At 40.4% G+C, this 25,938-nt stretch overlaps 2 protein-coding genes across 4 annotated transcripts in view; one reads left to right on the forward strand and one right to left on the reverse strand.

The window, feature by feature from the left end:
- The first annotated feature begins 284 nt into the window (after window positions 1-284).
- LOC144231003 (IQ domain-containing protein F3-like) overlaps window positions 285-25,938 on the forward strand; it is a 65,172-nt gene continuing 39,518 nt past the window's right edge. For 2 of the 3 annotated variants that reach the window (XM_077763381.1, XM_077763382.1), the window contains exon 1: window positions 285-402. In XM_077763381.1, coding sequence (XP_077619507.1) covers window positions 337-402 — 66 coding nt within the window. In that variant the 5' untranslated portion in view covers window positions 285-336. The remainder of the gene's footprint in view (window positions 403-25,938) is intronic. The other variant, XM_077763383.1, reaches the window with a different exon arrangement.
- Window positions 22,203-22,893, reverse strand: IQCF6 (IQ motif containing F6). Its single transcript, XM_077763390.1, has 2 exons — window positions 22,836-22,893; window positions 22,203-22,631 (listed from the first exon to the last, which is right to left on the reverse strand). Exons 1-2 carry the CDS (start codon window positions 22,848-22,850, stop codon window positions 22,224-22,226), a joined length of 423 nt encoding a protein of 140 aa, XP_077619516.1. The 5' UTR covers window positions 22,851-22,893; the 3' UTR covers window positions 22,203-22,223.

Raw genomic sequence — 25,938 nt, forward strand, 5'->3', positions numbered from 1 at the left:
TAACAAATAGTACATTTGTTACAATTAATGGGAAAGTATTGGTACCTTCTTATTAACTAAAAATCCATAGTTGTTTCAGATTTCCTAGTTTTCCCCTCATTCCTTTTTCTATTCCAGGATCCCACCCAGCAAACCACTAAGGCGCTGTTGGAGGAAGTGGCCGGGGGCACGTGGCCGCCGTCTGCTGACCCACGAGCTGGATCCCTGGATCCGGGCCTCAGAGGCTCCTCGCCCCTCCCCTGTCCCTGGAAAGTGCAAGCAGCGCACGATCCCACTGCGGGAGCCATTTTCAAGCAGGAAGCCTTGAGAGAGCAGCGTGGCGCTGAGAACTTCTGAATGGGCTACACCCGACCGCTGAGGCCTCAGGTTCCCGCAGGGTCAGACACAAGCCTGGACCAGCCTGTAAGTCAGTTTGCTTTATTAAACCTGCCACCTACCAGTCTGGGACGGCCTGGCCATTCCTTCCGTCCCTCCTTACCCTCCGTGCCCCCCGCGACCAGTTTTCCACCCAACAGGCTCTTCTTTTTTTTAAAAAAAAAAAAAAAGAAAGAAAAGACACTTTCTAGGAGAGCCTGGGTGGCTCAGTCCGTTGAGCCTCTTACTTCGGCTCAGGTCGTGATCCCGTGGTTCTTGAGTTTGAGCCCCATGTCAGGCTCTGTGCTGACGGCTTAGAGCCAGGAGCCTGCTGCAGATTCTGTGTCTCCCTCTCTCTCTCTCTGCCCCTCCCCGGCTCACTCTCTCTCTCTCTCATAAATAAACAAACAAACAACATTAAAAAAAAACTTTTAAAAACATAGCTCGTTTTTCCCCAGTTTTATTGATACAGTCAACCCGTGTCACTGTGTTAAGTCTCAGGTGGACAGCAGAGTGGTCTGACTTACACATACTGTGCAGTGATTACCACAAAAAATTAGTTAGCATCCGTTATCTCATGGAGATACAATGAAAAGAAAAAGCAAAAAAAAAAAACCACCCTTTTTTCCCTGTGATAAGAATTCTTGGGATGACTGTCTTGACTTCCCTGTATAGCATACAGCAGCATAGCTTCAGTCACCACGCGGTAGGGGACATCCCTAGCACTCACTTGCTTTGTCACTGGCAGCCTGTACCTTAGACCACCTTCTTCGTGGTCCGCACACTTTCTCTCAGAGCTTGGTCGGCATTTCTCTGTTGTCTTCTAGCCTTGAATGGTTGCTGTAGGGAAGTTTGAGGTTTGTCTGATTTTAAAACAAATAATTGAGGGGCACCTGGGTGCTCAGTTGATTGGGCGCCTGACTTCGGCTCAGGTCACGATTTCATGGTTTGTGAGTTCAAGCCCCGTGTAGGGCTCTGTGCTGACAGGTCAGAGCCTGGAGCCTGCTTTTGATTTTGTGTCTCCCTCTCTCTCTGCCCCTCCCCCACTCACGGTCTTTCTCTCTCTCTAAGTAAATATTTTTTAAAAATAAATAAAGCAAATATTGAACAGTATTCTACAGACTATAAGATGCACAGATTTTAGAGGTACGATTCTATGAATTTTGACAAACGTGTATACCCATATAAACATCACCCAAATATAGATGTAGAACTTTCTCATTCCTCCTGAAGTTCCCCCTTGCCCTTTTTCCAGTAACTACCACGTCCTCCCAGAGATGATCACCATTGATTCTGTTCACCATTAGCTAGCTTTGCCTAGAGTTTTATATAAATAGAATCATACCATATGTACCCCTTTGTGTCTGACTTTTTTCCTCTAAATCTGTTTATGTGATTCATCCATGTTGCTGTGAGAATCAAATCTTTGCTTCTTTTTTATCGCTGAGTAGTATTCAATTGTACAAATACATTGTAATTCTGCTCCCCATTCTCCTGTAGATGTATATTGGAATATTTCCAATTTTTAAAGCTACTATAAATACATCTACTATGAACACTTCTGAGCAAGCCTTTGTGTGGACATAAGTTTTCAACTTTCTCTAGTAAATGCCTAAGAGTAGAAGGCTAAGTCATAGAGTCAGGGCTTTTTAATCTTTATTAGAAATTTCCATATGGTTTTCTCCAGTGAATTGTGCCATTAAAAAAAATTTTTTTTTAAACACTTATTCGTTTTTGAGAGACAGAATGTGAGTAGGGGGCAGGTCAGAGAGAAAGGGAGACACAGAATCTGAAGCAGCTCCAGGCTCTGAGCTGTCAGCACAGAGCTTGATGCAGGGCTTGAACTCACAGACTGGGAGATCATGACCTGAGCTGAAGTCTGATGCTTAACCGACTGAGCCACCCAGGCACCGCTTGACTATGCCATTTTACACCAATATATCCCAGATACTGTTTGCCACTTGCCAGTCCTTTTAACTTAGTGGGTATGTAGTGGCATCTTACTGTTTTGTTTTTTTTTTTAATGTTTATTTTTAAGAGAGAAAGAGAGAGTGAGCTGGGGAGGGGCAAAGAGTGGGGTACAGAGGATCTGAAGCGGGCTCTGGGATGACAACAGCGAGTCCAATATGGGGCTTGAAATCACCAACCATGAGATCACGACCTTAGTGGAAGTCAGACACTCAACTGACTGAACCACCCAGGTGCCCCCTTATTGTGGTTTTAATTTGTATTTCTCTGGTGGTAAATTATACTGAGCAGTTTCTCATGTTCTTTTCAGCCATCCTGTATGTTATTTTTTGAATTACTTCAGATCTTTTGTCTATTTTTATTGGACTATTTATTTTTTTAATACTGTTTAGTAGGAATTCTTTATATATGCAGAATGAGTTCTTTATTGGATAAATGTATTATGAACCTTTTCCCTATTCTGTAGCTTTGCTTCTACTTAATCTTACTCCATTAGTGAGCAAAGACTTTAATTTTGCCAAAGTACAATTTATCAGTTTTTTATGGTTAGTGCCTTAAATTTATTTTAGTAGAGCTGACACACAATGTGACATTAATTTCAGGTGTATAGCATAGTGACTCAACTTCTCTATATGTTCTGCTATGCTCACCACAGGTAGCTGCCATCTGTCACCAGACATGCTGTTACAGTACATTGACTATATTCCCTATGCTGTGCCTTTTATTCTCGTGACTTACTCATTCCATGACTGGAAGCCTTTGTCACCCCCTCTTCTTCACCCATTTTGCCCACTCTCCTGCCCCCCTTCCCTCTGGCGTATGGTTAGTACCTTTATGATCTGTCCAAGAAATCTTTGCTTGCCCGAAGTTTGTGAACATTTTCTCCTTTTTTTTTTTTTTTTTGGTTGGTCTATACATTTTTTTAAAGAGGCAACTAATGTAACATAAAACTAACCATTTTAAAATTAGCAGTTCAGTGGCATTTAGTACATTCACACTGTTATACAATCAACACCACTCTGTACTTCTGAAACATTTTCATCATCTCAAATAAAACCCTGGACCCATTAAGCAGTTACTGCCCAGTCTTCCTTCCTTCAGCCTGTGGCAAATCGCCAATCAATCTACTTTCTATCTCTATTGATTTTCCTATTCTGGATATTGATATAAATGGAATCGTGCAATATGTGATCCTGTGTGTCTGGCTTCTTTCACTTAGCTGATGGTTTGATACCAGATCATTATTAGATGTATGATTTGTAAATATTCTCTCCTATTCTGTAGGTTGTCTTTTTGCTTTCTTTAGGCTTTGATGCACTCACATTTTTAATTTTGGTGAAATAACTTATCTATATTCCCTTTTGTTGCTTATGCTTTTGGTGTAACCTAAACGTTCATTGCCAAATCCAAGGTCCAGAAGATTTTTACCCGTTGCCTTCTTCTAAGAGTTTTATGGTATTAGCGCTTATATTTAGGTCCTTGATGCATTGTGAGTTAATTTTTGTATATAATGGGAGGAGTCTAACTTCATTTTTTGCATATGGATGGTCTCAGCACTACATCTATCTGTATGCTAGTACAACCCTAATTTGGTTACTGTAGCTTTGTAGTAAGCTTTAAAATTGGGAAATGTGAGTCCTCTAATTTTGTTCCTTTTTGTTTCAAAATTGTTTTGACTATTCAATTTCATATGAATTTGAAGATCTGCTTTTTTTATTTCTGTATATAGGACCATTGGAATTGTGATAGGAATTGCACTGGATTTGTAGTACACTTTGGGGATTATTGCCATCTTAACAAAATTATTAAGTCTTCCAACCCATGAGCACGAGATGTTTTTCTACTTACTTAGAGCTCCTATAATTTCTTTCAGCAATGTTTTTCCCCATTATTTTTTAATTTAATTTATTTTTTTAAATTTACATCCAAGTTAGTTAGCATATAGTGCAACAGTGATTTCAGGAGTAGATTCCTTAAGCCCCTTACCCATTTAGCCCATCCCCCCTCCCACCACCCCTCCAGTAACCCTCTGTTTGTTCTCCATATTTAAGAGTCTCTTATGTTTTGTCCCCCTCCCTGTTTTTATATTATTTTTGCTTCCTTTCCCTTATGTTCATCTATTTTGTATTTTAAAGTCCTCATATGAGTGAAGTCATATGATATTTGTCTTTCTCTGATTGACTAATTTCGCCTAGCGTAGTACTCTCTAGTTCCATCCATGTGGTTGCAAACGGCAAGATTTCATTCTTTTTGATTGCCAAGTAATACTCCATTTTATATATATACCACATCTTTATCCATTCATCCATCGATGGACATTTGGGCTCTTTCCATACTTTGGCTATTGTTGATAGCACTGCTATAAACATTGGGGAATAACAACTGATTTTTGTGTGTTGGTATTGTATCTGCCACTTTGCTGAATTCACTTCTTACTTCTAGTAGTTTTTTTAAAAAATTGTATGATATGTATTATTTGTGCAATTATGTTACCTGTGGACAGAGATAGCTTTACTCCTTACTTTCCAGTTTGGATGCTGTTTCCCTCGCCTAATTTCTCTGGTTAGAACTTCTCGTACAGTTTTGAAGAACATTGGTAAAGGTTGGCATCCTTGTCTTATTTCTAATCTTAGGGAGAAAGCTGTCAGTCTTTTTACCATTGAGTATGATGTTAGCAGGGGAGTTTTCCTAACTGCCCTTTATCATGTTCAAGATCTTCCATTCCTTGTTTTCTGAATGTTTTTTTATCATGAAAGGATGTTGAATTTTGCCAAAAGCTTTCACTGCATCAGTGGAGATGATCGTATGATTTTTCCCCTTTGTTCTATTAATGTGTTTTATTACACCGGATGGCTTTTGCACGTTGAACCACCTTAAATTCCAGGGATAAATCTCACTTGGTCATTGTGTACAGTCTTTTAAATATGCTTTTGGAGCTGCCTTAGTAGTATATTGTTGCAGATTTTTGCATCTATATTCATAAGGGATGTTTTCTTTCCTTGTGGCATCCTCACCTGGTTTTGGCATGAGGGTAATATTGGCCCCATAGAATGAGTTAGGAAGTGTTCTCTCCTCTTCTGTTTTCTGGAAGAGTTTGAAAAAGATTGGTGTTAATTTTTAAATGTCTAGTAGAATTCACAAGTAAAGCCACCTGATCCTGAACTTTTCTTTTTGGAAGGTTTTAGATTAGTGATTCAGTCTCTAATAGGTCTATGCATATTTTCTATTTTTCCTTGGGTCAATTTTGATAATTTGTGTGTTTCTATGAATGGGTCCAATTCCTCTATGTGATCCAATTTGTTGGAGTATAATTGTTCATAGTATTCTTATAATTTTTTTTATTTTTAAGTTTACTTATTTATTTTGAGAGAGAGAAGGAGAGAGAATGAGTGAGTACAAGTGGGGGAAGGGCAGATAGAGAGGGAGAGAGAGAATCCCAAGCAGGCTCTGTGCTGACGGCACAAACTGTGAGATCATGACCTAAGCCGAAATCGAGAGTCGGATGTTTAACCAACTGACCCACCCAAGAGCCTCTCTCATAATTCTTTTTAAAGCCACTCTATCAAGGCATGATGACATACAGAAAGCTGTACATATTTAATGTATACAATATGATTAGTTTGGAGATAAGTCTATACCCATGAGACCATAACCAAAATCAAGGCCATAAACTTATCCATCAGCTCCAAAAGATTCCTTCCTTTCTCCTTATTTACTAATTTAATTTTTTTTCTTTTGTGGTAAGAGCCCTTGGCAAAAAAATCTACCTTCGTAACTAATATTTAAGTGTACAATACAGTACTGTTCGTTATGGGCTCTATGTTGTATGGCAGATCTCCAGAACTTACTCATCTTACATAACTGAAACTTTGTACCCTTTGGCCGCCACCTCTCCCAAGCATTATGGCAATGATTATTCTACTCTCTTTGAATTTGGCTATTTTAGATTTCTCATAAAAGTGGGATCATGCAGTATTTGTCCTTCTGTGTCTGGCTTATTTCACTTAGCATAATATCCTCCAGGTTTATTCGTGTTGCAAATGACAGCATTTCCTTCCTTTTTATGGCTACTAATATTCCAGTGTGAATATGTGATAGGATATATATCACATTTTCTTTCCTTTTTTTTAATTGAAGTATAATTAGCATAGAGTGTTATATTACTTTCAACTGCACAGCATAATGATTCAACAATTCTGTTTTTTCTCACTCCCCACAATGATTCAGCAACTCTATACATTACTCAGTGCTCATCATGATAAGTGTACTCTTAATTCTCTTTATCTATTTTACCTACCACCACCCCCCATTTCCCCTCTGGCAACCTTCAGTTTATTCTCTGTATTTAAGAGTCTGGCTTTTTGGGACCCCTGGGGGGCTCAGTCAGTTAAGCGTCCGACACTTGATTTCAGCTCATGTCATGATCTTGCAGTTTGGTTCGTAGGATCAAGTCCCACGATAGACTCAGCACTGATGGTGTGGAGTATGCTTGGGATTCTCTCTCTCCTCTGTCTTCCCATCTCCTGCTTGTTCTCTCTCTCTCAAAACAAATAAACATTAAAAACAGTCTGGTTTTTTGTTTGTTTCTTCTTTTCTCTATTTTTTCATTTGTTTTGTTTTTTAAATTCCACAAGTGAGTAAAATCGTATAGTACTTGTCTTTCTCTTTATNGTCCCCCTCCCTGTGTTTATATTATTTTTGCTTCCTTTCCCTTATGTTCATCTATTTTGTATTTTAAAGTCCTCATATGAGTGAAGTCATATGATATTTGTCTTTCTCTGATTGACTAATTTCGCCTAGCGTAGTACTCTCTAGTTCCATCCATGTGGTTGCAAACGGCAAGATTTCATTCTTTTTGATTGCCAAGTAATACTCCATTTTATATATATACCACATCTTTATCCATTCATCCATCGATGGACATTTGGGCTCTTTCCATACTTTGGCTATTGTTGATAGCACTGCTATAAACATTGGGGAATAACAACTGATTTTTGTGTGTTGGTATTGTATCTGCCACTTTGCTGAATTCACTTCTTACTTCTAGTAGTTTTTTTAAAAAATTGTATGATATGTATTATTTGTGCAATTATGTTACCTGTGGACAGAGATAGCTTTACTCCTTACTTTCCAGTTTGGATGCTGTTTCCCTCGCCTAATTTCTCTGGTTAGAACTTCTCGTACAGTTTTGAAGAACATTGGTAAAGGTTGGCATCCTTGTCTTATTTCTAATCTTAGGGAGAAAGCTGTCAGTCTTTTTACCATTGAGTATGATGTTAGCAGGGGAGTTTTCCTAACTGCCCTTTATCATGTTCAAGATCTTCCATTCCTTGTTTTCTGAATGTTTTTTTATCATGAAAGGATGTTGAATTTTGCCAAAAGCTTTCACTGCATCAGTGGAGATGATCGTATGATTTTTCCCCTTTGTTCTATTAATGTGTTTTATTACACCGGATGGCTTTTGCACGTTGAACCACCTTAAATTCCAGGGATAAATCTCACTTGGTCATTGTGTACAGTCTTTTAAATATGCTTTTGGAGCTGCCTTAGTAGTATATTGTTGCAGATTTTTGCATCTATATTCATAAGGGATGTTTTCTTTCCTTGTGGCATCCTCACCTGGTTTTGGCATGAGGGTAATATTGGCCCCATAGAATGAGTTAGGAAGTGTTCTCTCCTCTTCTGTTTTCTGGAAGAGTTTGAAAAAGATTGGTGTTAATTTTTAAATGTCTAGTAGAATTCACAAGTAAAGCCACCTGATCCTGAACTTTTCTTTTTGGAAGGTTTTAGATTAGTGATTCAGTCTCTAATAGGTCTATGCATATTTTCTATTTTTCCTTGGGTCAATTTTGATAATTTGTGTGTTTCTATGAATGGGTCCAATTCCTCTATGTGATCCAATTTGTTGGAGTATAATTGTTCATAGTATTCTTATAATTTTTTTTATTTTTAAGTTTACTTATTTATTTTGAGAGAGAGAAGGAGAGAGAATGAGTGAGTACAAGTGGGGGAAGGGCAGATAGAGAGGGAGAGAGAGAATCCCAAGCAGGCTCTGTGCTGACGGCACAAACTGTGAGATCATGACCTAAGCCGAAATCGAGAGTCGGATGTTTAACCAACTGACCCACCCAAGAGCCTCTCTCATAATTCTTTTTAAAGCCACTCTATCAAGGCATGATGACATACAGAAAGCTGTACATATTTAATGTATACAATATGATTAGTTTGGAGATAAGTCTATACCCATGAGACCATAACCAAAATCAAGGCCATAAACTTATCCATCAGCTCCAAAAGATTCCTTCCTTTCTCCTTATTTACTAATTTAATTTTTTTTCTTTTGTGGTAAGAGCCCTTGGCAAAAAAATCTACCTTCGTAACTAATATTTAAGTGTACAATACAGTACTGTTCGTTATGGGCTCTATGTTGTATGGCAGATCTCCAGAACTTACTCATCTTACATAACTGAAACTTTGTACCCTTTGGCCGCCACCTCTCCCAAGCATTATGGCAATGATTATTCTACTCTCTTTGAATTTGGCTATTTTAGATTTCTCATAAAAGTGGGATCATGCAGTATTTGTCCTTCTGTGTCTGGCTTATTTCACTTAGCATAATATCCTCCAGGTTTATTCGTGTTGCAAATGACAGCATTTCCTTCCTTTTTATGGCTACTAATATTCCAGTGTGAATATGTGATAGGATATATATCACATTTTCTTTCCTTTTTTTTAATTGAAGTATAATTAGCATAGAGTGTTATATTACTTTCAACTGCACAGCATAATGATTCAACAATTCTGTTTTTTCTCACTCCCCACAATGATTCAGCAACTCTATACATTACTCAGTGCTCATCATGATAAGTGTACTCTTAATTCTCTTTATCTATTTTACCTACCACCACCCCCCATTTCCCCTCTGGCAACCTTCAGTTTATTCTCTGTATTTAAGAGTCTGGCTTTTTGGGACCCCTGGGGGGCTCAGTCAGTTAAGCGTCCGACACTTGATTTCAGCTCATGTCATGATCTTGCAGTTTGGTTCGTAGGATCAAGTCCCACGATAGACTCAGCACTGATGGTGTGGAGTATGCTTGGGATTCTCTCTCTCCTCTGTCTTCCCGTCTCCTGCTTGTTCTCTCTCTCTCAAAACAAATAAACATTAAAAACAGTCTGGTTTTTTGTTTGTTTCTTCTTTTCTCTATTTTTTCATTTGTTTTGTTTTTTAAATTCCACAAGTGAGTAAAATCGTATAGTACTTGTCTTTCTCTTTCTCTTTGTCTTTAACTTACTTCACTTAGCATTATATACTCTAAGTCCAATAATGTTGTTGCAGATGACAAGATCTCATTCTTTTTTATGGCTGAGTAACATTCCATTGTGCATATATACCACATCTTCTTTATCCATTCATCTATTGGTAGACAACTTGGGTTGCTTCCAATGCTGCAGTAAACATACAAGTGCATGTATCTTTTAGAATTAGTGTTTTCATATTTGGTAAATACCCAGTAGTGGAATTATTTGATCAGATAGTAATTCTATTTTTAATTTTTTTTTTTTTTTTTTAGGAAACCTCCATATTGTTTTCGACAGTGGTCATACCAATTTACATTCCCACCACAAGTGTATGAGACTTCGTTTTTCTCCACATCCTCACCAACACTTGTTTCTTGTCTTTTTTTTTAAGTTTATCTATTTATTTTGACAGAGATAGAGACAGAGAGGGAGAGAGAGAATTCCAAACAGGCTCTACACTGTCAGCTCAGAGCCCTACAGGGTCCAGCCCAACAAACCATGGGATTATGACCTGAGCCCAAACTAAGAGTTAGACACTTAACCATCTGAGCCACCCAGGCGCCCGTTGTTTCTTGTCTTTTTGATTCTAGCCATTCGGACAGGTGTAAGGAGGTATCTCATTGTAGTTCTGATTTGCATTTCCCTGATAATGAGTGATGTTGAGCATCTTTTCATGTGTCTGTTAGCCATCTGATTGTCTTCTTTGGAAAAATGTATATTCATGTCTTCTGCTGTTGGGAGTGTTTTAATTGCTTCTTTAGCCTCCTTTTTGTTATTGATTTATCCAGGCTTTCTGTTTCTCAATTCAGTCTTGATAGATTATGTGTTTCTAGGAATTTTTTCACTTCTGCTACATTGCCTGGTTTGTCGGCATATAATTTTTCATAATAGTCCCTTAGGATTCTTTTTATTTCTGTAGCATCAGTTGTAAAGTCTCCTCTTTTACTCACAATTTATTTGAATCCTCTTTTTCTTAGTCAGTCAACCCTTAATCTCATCAATGTTTAAATTGTTTTTCTATTCTGTTTCATTTATTTCTGCTTTATTTTTTTTCTTTCTACCAATTTTGGGTTTAGTTTGGTCTTTTTCTAGTTCTTTGTGGTATAAAGTTAGGTTGTTTGAAATCTTCTTTATTTATTTATTTATTTATTTTTAATTATGCTCCATGCCCAGTGTGGGGCTTGAACTCACAATCCTGAGATCAAGAGTCAGATGCTCTACCCACTGAGCCAGCCAGACACCCCTGAGATCTTCTATTTTAGATAGACACTTATTGCCATAAATTTCTTTCATATAACTGCTTTTACTACATCTTGTAAGTTTTGGTATAAGGTATTTTCACTTTTGTTTGTCTATGAATATATTTTCTAATTTCCTTTTCTGTTTCTTCTTTGGCTCAACAGCTGAGAGTTTATTGTTTAATTTCTGTATATTAATGAATTTCCCCCTTTTCTTTCTGTTATTGATTTCTATTTTCATTGCGTTGTGATTGGAAAAGATAGTTGGAATGATTCATTCTTCTTTAAGTTTATTAAGACTTGTTTTGTGACCTAGCATACGATCTATCCTGGAGAAAAATGTGCCCTTGAGAAGAATGAATATGCTGCTGCTGTTGGCGAGAATGTTTTGCATAGGCCTGTTAGAGCCATATAGTGTTATTCAGTTCTATTTCTTTATTGATTTTCTATCTGGATGAGTATCCATTACTGAGAGTGGGGTATTAAAGTCTCCTATCGGGGCGCCTGGGTGGCTCAGTCAGTTAAGCGTCCGACTTCAGCTCAGGTTATGATCTCACGGTTCGTGGGTTCGAGCCCCGCATCAGGCTCTGTGCTGACAGCTAGCTCAGAGCCTGGAGCCTGCTTCAGATTCTGTGTCTCCCTCTCTCTCTGACTCTCCCCTGCTCACGCTGTCTCTCTCTCTCTCTCAGAAATAAATAAAACATAAAAATAAATAAATAAAGTCTCCTATCATTTTATTGTACTGGTGTGTATTTCTCCATTTGTATCTGCCAGCATTGGCTCTGTATAATTACGTGCTTTGACGTTCGGTATACACGCATTTCACGCTGTTATATATTCTTGTTGAATTGGCCCTTTAATCATTATATAATGACCTTCTTTGCCTCTTGTGACATGTTTTGACTTAAAGTCTTCTGCTCTCTTGGTTCCCATTTGTGTGTAATACCTTTCTCTATCCCTTCACGTGTAGCCTATGTGTATCCTTAAATCTAAGGTGACTTATAGACAGCATGTTGTTTGGTTTGGTTTTTATTTCTTACCTAATTTTTTAAAGGATTTTCTTTTTTTTTAATTAATTTATTTATTTTGAGTGGGGGAGGGGCAGAGAGAGGTAGAGAGAGAATCCTAAGCAGACTCTGCTCTATCAGCGTGGAACCTGACAGGAACTGAGCTTGGAAATGACCTGAGCCAAAATCAAGAGTGGATGCTCAGCTGATTGATCCCCCCAGGTGCTCCTGGCCTTGTATTTAAATCCATTCATCCACTATATGTCTTTTGACTGGATAGTTTAGTCCATTTACGTTTAGTTATTGATAGATAAGGACTTACTCTTGTCATTTTGTTCATTGTTTTGTGTCTTTTTTTATATTTCTCCTATTCCTATCTTATTCTCTTTTTGTCTTTATTGTGATTTGACAGGATTTTTTTGTTGTGATATGCTTTGATTCTTTTCTTTATATCTTTTGTGTACCTACTTTGGGTTATTTCCTTTGTGCTTACCATGAAGTTTACATCAAACAATTTATAGGTATGTCAGTCTATTTTAAGCTGTAACAACTTAATCATATATAAAAATTCTACATCACACATATTTTGTTTTTGATGTCAGATTTTACCTTTTTAAAAATTTGTCCTTTCATTAACAACTTTGTTTATAGTTATTCTTTTTTTTTTTTCTTTAATTTATCCTTGAGAGAGAGAGAGACAGAGTGTGGGTCGGGAGGGGCAGAGAGAGAGGGAGACACAGAATGTGAAGTAGGCTCCAGGCTCTGAACTGCCAGCACAGAACCCAATGCGGAACTCAAACCCACAAACTGCAAGATCATGACCTGAGCTAAAGTTGGACACCTAACCGACTGAGTCACCCAGGTCCCCCTGTTTATAGTTATTCTTAATACTTTTGTACTTTAACTTTTACACCAGTGTTAAAAGTGATTTGCATGCCTCCATTACAGCATGAAAGTATTCTGTAATTGTCTTTATAGTTACCTTTACTAGTAAGATTTATACTTTCATATGTTTTCATGTTCCTGTTTAATGTCTTTTCATTTCAACTTAAAGAACTCTTGTTGGTATATCTCATAAGACATGTTCTAATGGTGACAAACTCCCTCAGGTTTTGTTGGTCTGGGGCAGTCTTTAGTTCCACCTCATTCTTAAAGGACAGTTTTGCTGGATATAGTATTGCTGGTTGACATTTTTTTCCTTTTTCTGTAATCTCTCCTATCCTGCAAAGTTTTGGCTGATAAATCTGATACTTGTCTTATAGAAGTTCCCTTGTATGTGACAAATTCAGAGATTTTATGCTCACTGGCTGGCAGTGTCCATGGATGAGCCTAATGATGGAGAGTGTGAATAGGTCTGTTGCTCTGGTTTTTGGTGGGTCTGCTGCTGGGATCTGTGGGTAGTTTGGGTGCTGATCCACAGGTAGATGGGGCTGTTTCTGGATGGATGGATGGATGGATGGATGGATGGGGCTGATTCTGGATCTGCAGTGGTGGATCTGCACTGAGTAGAGCTCCTGCCAGGTCAACAGGTGGGCAGGACTGCTTTGGGTCTGTGGCAGCAAGCCCACCACTCAGGTATAATTCTTTTATCTTTAGAATCAATAGTCATGGACTCATTTTCTTTTTTTATTTTAGTTATTTTTATCTCTTTTTTCCTTGGTAAATCTAGTTAAACTTTTGTCAATTTTGATCTTCTCAAAGAACCAGTTTTTTTGTTTTGTTGATTCTATTGTTTTTCTATTCTCTATTTCATTTATCTTCACCCTAATCTTTATTATTTTCTTTCTTCTGCTATCTTTGGGTTTAGTTTGCTCTTCTGTTTCTAGCCCTATAAAATATAGTTAGAAATCTTCCTTTTTTTCATTTTTTAAATGTTTTTATTTATTTTTGAGAGAGAGAGAGATCATAAGCAGAGAAAGGGTTAGAGAGAGGGAGACACAGAATCTGAAGCAGGCTCTAGGCTCTGAGCTGTCAGCACAGAGCCCAACACAAGGCTTGAACCCATGGTTATGAGATCACGACCTGAGCCAAAGTCGGACACTTAACTGACTGAGCCATCCAGGTGCCCTGAGTTCTTTCTTTTTAATATAGACATTTAAAAATAATAGTAGTACAGTCATTACAGCTCTTTTGTTTACTATTTGCATGGAATCTATCTTTCCATCCTTTTGCTTTCAACCCTTCTGTGTCTTTGAATCTAAGACTCTTAAGGGCTCTTTAAACATATCCCACCCCCCCAAAAAAGTTAATTAATTAATTAATTAAAAAATAAAATAAAATAAAATAATAAATAATAAAATAATAAATAATAAATAAAATAAAATAATAAAACAAAATAAAAATAAAAATATCCCACTCCCGGAGAACTATCTACTATGCTACTAGAAGTCAAAAGAAAGCTGGAGTAGCCATACTTATAGCAGACAAACTAGACTTTAAATTAAAGGCTGTAACAAGAGATGAAGAAGGGCATTATATAATAATTATGGGGTCTTTCCATCAGGAAGAGCTAACAATTATAAATGTCTATGCACTGAATTCAGAAGCACCCAAATGTATTAAACAATCACAAAGATAAGCAATCTTTGGTATTTGTGCAGATGTGCAATGTGGTATTTGCAGAGGACTTTAATACTCCACTTACAGCAAAGGATAGATCATCTAGACAGAAAATCAGTAAACAAACAATGGCCCTGAATGACACACTGGACCAGATGGACTTGACAAATATATTTAGAACTTTACATCCTAAAGCAGCAGAATATACTTTCTTATTGAGTGCATATGGGAACATTCTCTAAGATAGATCACATTCTGGGTCACAAAACAGCCCTCAATAAATATAAAAGAATTGAGATTATATCATGCATATTTTCAGATCACAATGGTAAGAAACTTGAAATCAACCACATGAAAAAATTTGTAAAACCTCCAAATGCATGGAGGTTAAAGAACATCCTACTAAAGAACAAATGGGTCAACCAGGCAATTAAAGAAGAAATTAAAAAATATATGGAAACAAATGAAAATGAAAACATGACAATTCAAACCCTTTGGGATGCAGCAAAGGCAGTCTTAAGAGGAAAATACATTGCAATCCAGGCCTATCTCAAGAAACAAAAAAAATCCCAGATACAAAATCTAACAGCACACCTAAAGGAACTAGAAGCAGAACAGTAAAAAAAAAAAAAAAACAAAAAAGAAACCAAACCCAGCAGAAGAAGAGAAATAAAAAGTATCAAAGCAGAAATAAATAATGTAGGATCCAAACAAAAAACAGTAGAACAGATCAATGAAACTAAGAGTTGTTTTTTTGAAAAAATAAACAAAATTGACAAATCTCTAGCCAGGCTTCTCAAAAAGAAAAGAGAGAGGACCCAAATAGATAAAATCACGAATTAAAATGGATTTATTATAACCAATCCCTCGGAAATACAAGCAATTATCAGGGAATACTATGAAAAATTATATGCCAACAAACTGGACAACCTGGAAGAAATGGACAAATTCCTAAACACCCACACGCTACCAAAATTCAAATGGGAAAAAATAGAAAATTTGAACAGACCCATAATTAGTGAAGAAAGTGAATCAGTTATCAAAAATCTCCCAACAAATAAGAGTCCGGGACCAGATGGCTTCCCTGGGGAATTCTACCAGACATTTAAAGCATAGTTAACACCAATCCTTCTCAAGCCCTTCCAAAAAATAGGAATGGAAGGAAAACTTCTGGACTCATTCTACAAAGCCAGCATTACTTTGATTCCTAAACCAGACAGAGACCCAACAAAAAAGGAGAACTACAGGCCAATATCCCTAATGAACACGGATACAAAAATTCTCAACAAGATACTAGCAAATCGAATTCAACAGCATAAAAAAAGAATTATTCGTCATGATCAAGTGGGATTCATTCCTGGGCTGCAGGCCTGGTTCAATATTTGGAAATCAATCAATGTGATACATTACGTTAATAAAATAAAGATAAGAACCATATGATCCTGTCAATAGAAGCAGAAAAAGCATGTGACAAAATACAGCATTCTTTCTTAATAAAAACCCTCAAGAACGTCAGGATAGAAGGAACATGTTTAAACATCATAAAAGCCATTTATGAAAAGCCCACAGCTAATATCATCCTCAATGGGGAAAAACTGAGAGCTTTCCCCCCAAGATCAAGAACATGACAGGGATGTCCACTCACCACTGTTGTTTAACATAGTGTTGGAAGCCCTAGCATCAGCAGACAATAAAATGAAATAAAAGGCATTAAAATTGGCAAAGATGAAGTCAAACTTTCACTTTTTGCAAATGACATGATACTCTACATGGATACCTGACAGACACCACCAAAAGACTGCTAGAACTGATACATGAATTCAACAAAGTTGTAGGGTATAAAATCAATGTACAGAAATCGTTTGCGTTTCTATACACCAATAATGAAGCAAGAGAAAGAGAAATAAAGAAACTGATCCCATTTACAGTTGCATCAAGAACCATAAAATACCTAGGAATAAACCTAATCAAAGATGTAAAAGATCTGTATGCTGAAAACTAGAGAAAGCTTATGAAAGAAATTGGAGAAGACACAAAGAAATGGAAAAACATTCCATGCTCATGGATTGGAAGAATAAATATTGTTAAAATATCAGTACTATCCAAAGCAGTCTGCACATTCAATGCAATCCCAATCAAATTGCACTGGCGTTCTTCTCGAGTCTAGAACAAACAATCCTAAAATTCATATGGAACCACAAAAGACCCCAAATAGCCAAAGTAATATTGAAAAAGAAAACCAAAGCGGAAGGCATCACAATCCCAGAATTTAGCCTCTACTAAAGCTGTAATCATCAAGACAGTATGGTATTGACACAAAAGCAGACACATAGATCAATGGGATAGGATAGAGAACCCAGAATTGGACCCACAAATGTATGGCCAACTAATCTTTAACAAAGCAGGAAGGAGTATCCAGTGGAAAAAAGACAGTCTCTTTAACAGATGCTGCTGCGAGAACTGGACAACAACATGCAGAAGAATGAAACTAGATCATTTTCTCACACCATACACAAAAATAAACTCAAAATAGATGAAAGACCTGAATGTGAGACAGGAAACCATCAAAACCCTAGAGGAGAAAGCAGGCAACAACCTCTTTGACATCAGCCACAGCAATTTCTTACTCGACACATCTCCAAAAGCAAGGGAATCAAGAGCAAAAATGAACTACTGGGACCTCATCAAGATAAAAAGCTTCTGCACAGCAAAGGAAACAACAAAACTAAAAGTCAACTGACAGAATGGAAAAAGATATTTGCAAATGACATATCAAATAAAGGGCTAGTATCCAAAATCTATAAAGAACTCACCAAACTCCACACCTGACAAATATATAATCCAGTGAAGAAATGGGCAGGAGACATGAATAGACATTTTTCCAGGAAGACCATGAAATGATGCTCAACGTCAGTCATCATCAGGGAAATACAAATCAAAGCTACACTGAGATACCACCTCACACCAGTCAGAGTGGCCAAAATGAACAAATCAGGAGACTATAGATGCTGGCGAGGATGTGGAGAAACGGGAACCAACCCTCTTACACTGTTGGTGGGAATGCAAACTGGTATAGCTGCTCTGGAAAATAGTGTGGCGGTTCCTCAAAAAATTAACAGTAGAACTCCCCTATGACCCAGCAATACCACTGCTAGGAATTTACCCAGGGGATACAGGAGTGCTGGTGCATAGGGGCACATGTACCCCAATATTTATAGCAGCGCTTTCAACAATAGCCAAATTATGGAAAGAGCCTAAACACCCATCAACTGAGGAATGGATAAAGAAGATGTGGTTCGGGGCACCTGGGTGGCTTAGTCGGTTGAGCGTCCGACTTTCGATTAGGTCATGATCTCGCGGTTCGTGGGTTCAAGCCCCGCGTCGGGCTCTGTGCTGACTGCCAGCTCAGAGCCTGGAGCCTGTTTCGGAGTCTGTGTCTCCCTCTCTCTCTCTCTGACCCTCCCCTGCTCATGCTGTCTCTCTCTCTCTCTCCTAGAAATAAATAAAATATTAAAAAAAGAAGAAGAAGAAGATGTGGTTCATATATACAAAGGCATATGTACTTGGCAACAAGAAAGAATGAAATTTGGCTATTTGCAGCAATGTGGATGGAATTGGAGGGTATTATGCTAAGTGAAATATTAAAGTAGATGTTTGAGTACTTTATGACTTTCTATGTACAAATGCATACAGCTTTAGTACTTTTGTTCTAGTCATTATGCCTTTTATTTTTTATTAACAGCCTTTCATTTTAGAGCAGTTTTAGGTTTATGGAAAATTTGAGCAGAAAATAGAGTTCCCATGGGCTCCCTGCTCCTCATCCTGCTGCATACAGTTTAACTTATTATTAACATCTTGCATTAGCGTGGTGCATTTATTACAATAGACAAACCAGTACTGCTGCATTATTATTAACTGAAGCCCATAGTTTACATCAGAGCTCACTTTGTGTTGTGTAGTTCTATGGTTTTTGACAAATAGACAATTTCATGTATCTGCATTTATTGTATCATACAGAATAAAATGCTACTGTTCGTCCCTCATTCCCTCCACCAGACAGCTGCCAACCATTTACTGTCTCCATAGTATGCCTTTTTCAGAATGTCTTATAGTTGGGATCATGCAATATGTTGCCTTTTCAGATTTAAGTTTAAGATTCCTCCATGTCATTCTGTGGCTTGACAGCTTGTTTCTTTTTATCACTAAATATTCCATCGTGGTATGGATGTACTGCAGTAAGTTTATCACTTTACCCATTGGAAAGTCTTCTTGGTTGCTTTCAACTTTTGACAATTATGAATACAACTGCTGTAAACATTCATATGCAGATTTTTGTGTAGACATAAGTGTTCAACTTACTTGAGTAAATACAAAGAAGCTGAATTGCTAGATCATATGGGGAGCTTATGTTTAATTCTGTATTAAACCACCAAACTCTCCTCCAGAGTGGCTATGCCATTTTGCATTCCCACTAACACTGAATGAGCATTCCTGTTGCTCCACATCTTAGCCAGCATTTGGTGTTGTCAGTGTTTTGGATTTTTCACTTCCTAATAGATGTGTACAGTTATTTCATTATTGTTTTACTTTTTAATTCTTTAATAATCCATTGTGTTGAATATATTTTCATATGCTAATTTGCCATGTGTACCTCTTCTGGTGAAGTGTCTGCTCAATCTTTTCTTCATTTTTAATGAAGATTGTTAAGTTTTCAGGGTTATTTGTATATTTTAGATAACAATCAGCTGTGTCTTTTGCAAACATTTTCTTTGAGGTTGTGGTTTCTTTTCTCATTCTTTTAACCGCTGTCTTTTGCAGAACAGAGCTTTTATTTTAATGAGGTTCAGCTTATCGATTCTTTCTTTCATGGCTGTCAGAGTATTACATTCCTGTGATCCATTTTGAGTTAATTTTGTAAAGAGCATAAAGTCTGTGTCTAGCTTCACTTTTTTTGCATGTGGATGTCATTTTTTCAACATTTATTGAAAGAAAACTTTCCATTGGATTGCCTTTGCTCCATTTTCAAAGTTCAGTTGACTATATTTGTGTGAGTCTATTTCTGGGCTCTCTCTTCTGTTCCATTGATCTAGTTCTTCTTTCAACAATACTGTACTATCTTGATTACTGTAGCTGTAATGTAAATCTTGCAATTGCACAGTGCCATCTCATTTTGGGTTTGCCATGTGGGACAGAGAGAAGAAGAAGACAAGGCAGGATGGAGACCCTGAATAGTGGGATCAGAACTAAGGTCGGAGATGTATCAGGTGAGGGGCTTGAGAGCATGGGGTGGGCATCCTGGGAGCAAGAATGAAATGCCATCTGGGAATCCTTTTTCAGAGCTGGAAGCGACCAGTAGGAGATGGGCCCTTACTTGCTGAACTGTCTTCTTAGGGATCCAGTATGCTGGGGCAGTCTGAAGGTCAGTATATTTCTTTGTTGATCAGGCCTCGGGCAATATCTCTTAGGGCACAATTCACTTGGGGAAAGAGCAAGAATGGGGATACAGAGTCCCCCAGAGTGTGCTTAGGACCACTCCTGCCCCAAGGCTACAAGCATCTCCCCCTCCCCCCACACTCCATCCCCACTTCCAGTGTTTCAGTGTATTCTCAGGGAGAGTTCCTTCTCCAGCTCAATTCACAGTGATGGTGGGGAATAGAAGGGAAGGTCTGTGATGTTCTGTAAGGGTCTGAGAGGCCTGCCCCTGAAAACCCCACCTACAGCCTCACCTTTGCTGAGGAGCTGTGGGTGTCTCCACAGATCCAGGCCAACTCTAGCCACAGACCCAGATGCAAAAGGGGATCCCTTCTGTGGACTCCAATCCTGTCTCATTCATTTCTTCTGCCTCAGGCTCTCTGTTGCTCAACACCCACAGGTCCAGCCCACCTCCAGTTCTCAAGACCCCAGGCCATTAGAGCCAAGGTGGTAGTTTAAGACCTTGGATGAAGCTTGGCCTTTTTTGGGCTGGTCCCTGAGTCTCCACTGCTCACACATGAATGGTGCCATATTCCTGGAGTCATGTCTCTGGGGACAAGAGGCCCTACATATTTCCCCCCCAACAGCCTCTCCCCATCCCAGCCCCAGCTACCTGTGTTTTCCTGCTTCCAAGAATTTTCCACCAAAGGGGCTCTCCCTCTGAATCCCCATTTTACTTTGTATTCTTGGCTCATCACAGAGTGGAAAGCCTTAATTACCTTGAGCCTGGTGAGCAGTTTGGAATTCTGCATCACCATCCCCAGGTAGGACCACACAGGCCTAGTGGGCTATATTACCTGGGCTGGGAAGGGCTTAACTCAGCGGTTTCCAAATTGCGGCCGCACACTGAATTTCAATGCCCAGGTCTCTCCGCAAACCAGTTAAAGCAGGATCTCTGGGTGGGCCCAGACACTGGTATGTTTTGTGTCCCAGGGGATTCCAATGTCCAGTGTAGGTTGAGAATCCAAGACATAAAGCCTTGCCAGCCTGGGTTTTAACCACCTCTCACTGCAGGGGTGGTGCCTAAAGGGATAATCATGCAGAATTCTGCCATATTCAGCATGCAGGCCTGGCGAGTCTCCTCCCTCTCGCTCTGGCGAGACAGGCAGGTAAGAGCTGTGTCCAAAGCTCCTGAAGCAGTTCCTTTGGAAGAGCATGCTACCTGGCTGCGTCACTGCCACCAACAGCTACTGGAGGCAGTGGGTGTCAGACTGATCCTTGAATCCCCACCTCTGCCATGGCTGTTCTGGGACACCCTCTCCTGAGCCCAAACACACACACACACACACACACACACACACACACACACACACACACACACACACACACCCTTGAGGGGAGGGGAAGCAAGGCCCCTGAGGTCCTCTGATTTCTGTATACCTCCTCAGCTGGACCTCCCACCTCTCGGGTAAGGCCACCCATTGCAGACCCCTGGGGAGGGTTACGAGCCTCAGGCTTATGGGAGGCAAGTTCAGAGACAAATATCTGAGAGGCCTTGAGCATCCAAGCAGAGGCTGTGAGAGCCGCCGAATACACAGAGGGCTGAGCCTGGGTGCTGAGAGTTAGCAAGAAATTCAGCCGGCAGAGCCCATCAGCTCCCCCTTGAGGCAGGCCCAGCAGGGGGCGTGGCCATCTGTGGAAGGGTTGGAACAAATACAGCGGATCTTGGGGGGATGCCAGAACAGCTACTTTGAGGATGTGGTAACATTTAGAGGTCATTTCCCTAAACCAATGACTTCCAGTGGCATAGGGGAAGTCCTTCCCCCTGTCCACCCCTGGACTCCCTTTGCTTGTTTCCTCAGCCCCACCTTCCTGGGCTCTCTCTCCCCTCCCCCACAGTGCCTGGTTCTCCCAGGAAGTGGCCAGCAGAGGGAAGGGAAACCTTGTCTGTCAGTCCCTGGTGGTGGAAGCAGCAGGCACAGCTGCTGCTCCTGGGCTCCTGGCCTGGTCTTCCCCAGAGGCTGGCTCTGGCTGACTACCCCCCACTGAGACACAGCGCCTGTCCTGCTGTTGCTCAGCTTGGTGCCCTGTCTTCCTGGCTCCCTGTCAAACACTGCACTGGCCTTGAGGACCCTGCCTAGCACAGGACTGCGGAATCCTGGCCTTCCCAGCTGGCTCTGGCTGCAGCTGACTCTCTGGTGTCCTTCCTTGAATGGAGATACCTGGGGAGGGGCTACAGAAAAATAAAGCCCAATGCCTAACCCTACTCGTGGAGAGAGCTGGGGTCAGGCTGGCTGAGGCATCAGAGCCTGTTCTGGGGTGGGCTGATCCCTCTTTTATGGGTCTAATTTCCAAAGAGCAAGACTGTGCTCAGTAAGTGTCTTTATTAGAAGAGAGATCCAGTCTCCTTGGCTCTTCTAGCGCCCGAGGTCAAGAGGATTTCGATGTCAAGTTCCAGCTGGCTGGCTTTGACCTCGTAGCGGCCCCGGATCAGGCCCCGGGTTTGGCTGGTATGCCAGCGCCAGTGAGACTGGATGATGCAGGCCGCTTGGCGTGCCTGAAGAAACCGTCTGCGAGCCTGCCACATCCGAACCTGTGCCTGCACCTTCACCACCGCCCACTCCTGGCAGGTGTAGAGTCTTAGTGCCAGGCGCCGTCTCTGCTCCAGCATCTTGGCCTGCATCGACCTCCACCAGCACTGGATGACCCAGGCCCTGAGTGCTGTGTGCAGTAACGTCCGGCGCACCATGTTGCCACGCCACCATGACTGAATCTTTATGGCTGCGTTCTGTAACTGATCAGGGGAGGGAAGAACAGGGAGATGCTCAGTGGGGTATCCCCCCATTTCTGTCCCTATCTGTGGTGCTGGGAAGAAAGGGGGCCTGGCACAGGTGGCCCTGCCGTCCCATTTCTAGGCCCATTCATCTTATTTCCAGTCTCCCACTCATCAGTGCTCATTATCCGCCAGGCAGACCCCTTCTGAGTGGGCCGTACTCACATTTTGTGTGTCCATGGCCCTGGTCTTCAGAGTCTGCTCATCTATCAGTTAGGCCACCCTAGTCTTTAGCCCCGCCCTCAACTGTTAGTCACCCCCTTCATTAGACTCCGCCCACCTGCACAGAGGGCTCCCCCCTCATTAGGTCCTATCCATCCACATTTTTGCCACATCTCTCTCCTCTCCTCTTGCTCAAGTCTCCTTATGGAGTGACCAGTCCCCTCATTTGTTGATTCCCATCATTTTGGGTGCCTGTGGTTATCTCTTGCTTGCAGTATATTTCTCAAACCCAACTGGCCTCTTAAGTCTTGCCCTTTCTACACTTTACAGTCACTTGTTTCTGTTCCTGCTGGCGGCAGCACTAGACTCACACAACTTTCCTTCAAGTAAGGGGTTTTACTTTAGGAATACTCCTAGCCAGGTTGGGTTTCCAGAAGCTTAAGTGTCAGAGCCCGTGGGAGGGCCTCCAAACAGTGCGTTCACAGGCTAGTATGATTTCACGTAAAATTTGTGAAAGCAAGACCCTTTAGTACAATGGAGAGGGCCTCGTCTCCCCCTGTCTGTCTCCCTCTGTCACTCTTCTACTGAGTGGTGTGGTGGCTGCGGCCTCTTTTGGGACATGACTAAGGAGAAACAGAGCTGAGATATGCATACTTAGTTTGGGTTAAATGAGACAGATTTATGTGGTTCACAGTCGCCGCGGGGAATAGATACATCCTTGCCAGCCATTCTGCTAGACATGGCTTCCAGGAAGGCTCTTACCAGTTACTGTGTGGTGGTATGAAAATGCGGCGACACGCATTGCTACGGTGATATGAACATGTCCTACAGCGCCAGGCACCAGAAGTAGGTGGGCGGGGGAGGAAAAGGAAGGTTTAAAAAGTTTGGAGATAAAAGCTGCTCTGTAGAAAGTTCTTCCTGTTATTAGACATGTAAAACCATAACTAGAAGATTCTGTTCTCACTGATGCCTGATTAAAACTGAGGTTCTGTCTTGATGGGAATATACCTGCTAATGCAGTGAGGCCATTATAAACATGCCATACTTTTCTCTTATTTTGGTGTGAATTTTGTGAAAGGGAGTTGATCAGAATTCCTGTGATTTCAGTGCAGCAACTAGCAGAGCTGCTATGAACAGTGTGTAAGTCAGCATGAGAAATCACACTTTATGCATCCTGAGTATTTATAATAAACAAGTTTCTACCAAAAGTGATATTGCAAAATCATCATATGCAGAAGTAATCAAAGGTTATGCTGCAAAAAGATGAGCTAATAAATATGTGATGCTGTGTTTTGGTATTTGCCAACTTTTGAGGATTTACAATTTGTTGTGATTTCTTTATTTGTCCTTCATTATTCACATGTGAATTTCAAGCCTATAATCTTGTATTCCTTTTCTTAAAGTAGGCCTTCCAAATTATATAGGCCTCAGGTCCCACAAAAACTGGATCTGCCCTGCCGTGTGTAAGAATGCAGTTGTGCAGCCAGGTCTCCTGGGAGCTCACAGAAAGCTGCGATTCCAGATTCAGGGTTGGGACCGGAAGTGCAGACGCAGGTGATGCAGAGATGCCGGGAACCCTTTGGGATCTGGAAGGCCATTGTGGCTCTAGCTTCAGCATGCGCTTTAGCATTCATTTTTCTGCATGAGGGTTTGCTAGGTGCCTACTGCTTGTTGGGCTGTGCACTGTCTCTGGCTCCTGTTTATGTGTATTTGAGTCCTCCTGTGATCGCTCATCCTCATGGCCATGGTACTGGCCATTGGAGTGTCTCGGAGGTTCTGTCTCTCTTGTCAGCCACACAAGCATTTTCCATCATGTGAAAAGTCCTCTGGAGCAGACTCTGTTGCTTCCTTTAATGATTGTCAGTCTGGGTGAGCAGAGAGCTGGTATCAGTCTCTCAAAGGTCTCCATCACTGCACTCAGCTGTTGGTGCTGGCATCAGGCATCCATCCATTTTGTGGATTCTGCAGAAGCGATCCACAGGCTGTGGGCATGGCCAGTGCGCTGAGGTTCAGTCCATCCGGGCCAGGTGGCCATGGTCAAGGTGCCAGATCCTGCTATTCCTTGTTAGTCTCTCCCCTTCCCCATCCTGCCTGGGTGGGTTGTTGCCAGAATACCCTGGATTTGTCTCCTTCTTCAAAGTCCCTGGGAAACCCTGCTGGCCCCATTTATGTTCACACTTTTGCAGGTATTTGCAAAATGGCAGCAGATGGGGCCAAGAGGTAAGATCACAGACCACGAGCTTTGGTCTTTATTTCATCAGTCCCCTCTGGCCCCCAGCTTCCAGCTCTCTTCTCCTTGCTCAATTTCTTGTTCTTATTATAAAAATGGTACCTCTGTTGCTAACATTTAAAATAATGCAGAAACATATAAGGTAGAAAGTGAATCTTTGCCTCCAAAGCTCTTCCTCCAGAATTTATACCATGCACAGACTAACTTACATTTTCTATTAAAAATAATTTCTTTTTAATTCATACATTTCAAGATAAAATATCCCTTGGCAATCCTTCTTGACATAATTACTACTCCCAGCTTGGAGGGTGTCCTGGATAATTAGTTATGCATTTATAGACACAGTACATCCATGTACCTAAGGAAATATAAAACTTTTTGTGTGTTTTATGTATCTTTTTAAGTTAGTGGAGGTAAAAATCATACAACATAAAATCAACCACTTTAAATATTTTATTATTTTTTTAGAGAGAGAGCATTAGCAGTAGATAGATAGAGAGAATCTTAAGCAGGCTCCATGCTCGGCATGAGCATGGGCTTGATCTCACAACCCTGAGGTCATGACTTGAGCCAAAACCAAGAGTTGTATGCTTAACTGACTGAGCCACCCAGGCACCCATTAACCATTTTAAAGCATATAACTGAGTGGCTTTTAGTACATGTACCATATTGTACAACCATCATCGCAATCTACCTCCAGTTTCTAGTTTGAACTTGATACGGTCTTTTTTTTTAATGTTTATTTATTTATTTATTTTGAGAGAGAGTGAGAGCGAGCATGAGATCATGACCTGAGGCGAAATCAGTAGCCAGACACTTAAACGACTGAGCCATCCAGGCATCCCTTGCCTTATTTTAATGCTAATTTCACACACA

Source organism: Crocuta crocuta, unplaced genomic scaffold (genome assembly GCF_008692635.1).
Source record: "Crocuta crocuta isolate KB4526 unplaced genomic scaffold, BGI_CrCroc_1.0 scaffold1079, whole genome shotgun sequence".
Lineage (NCBI taxonomy): Eukaryota > Metazoa > Chordata > Mammalia > Carnivora > Hyaenidae > Crocuta > Crocuta crocuta.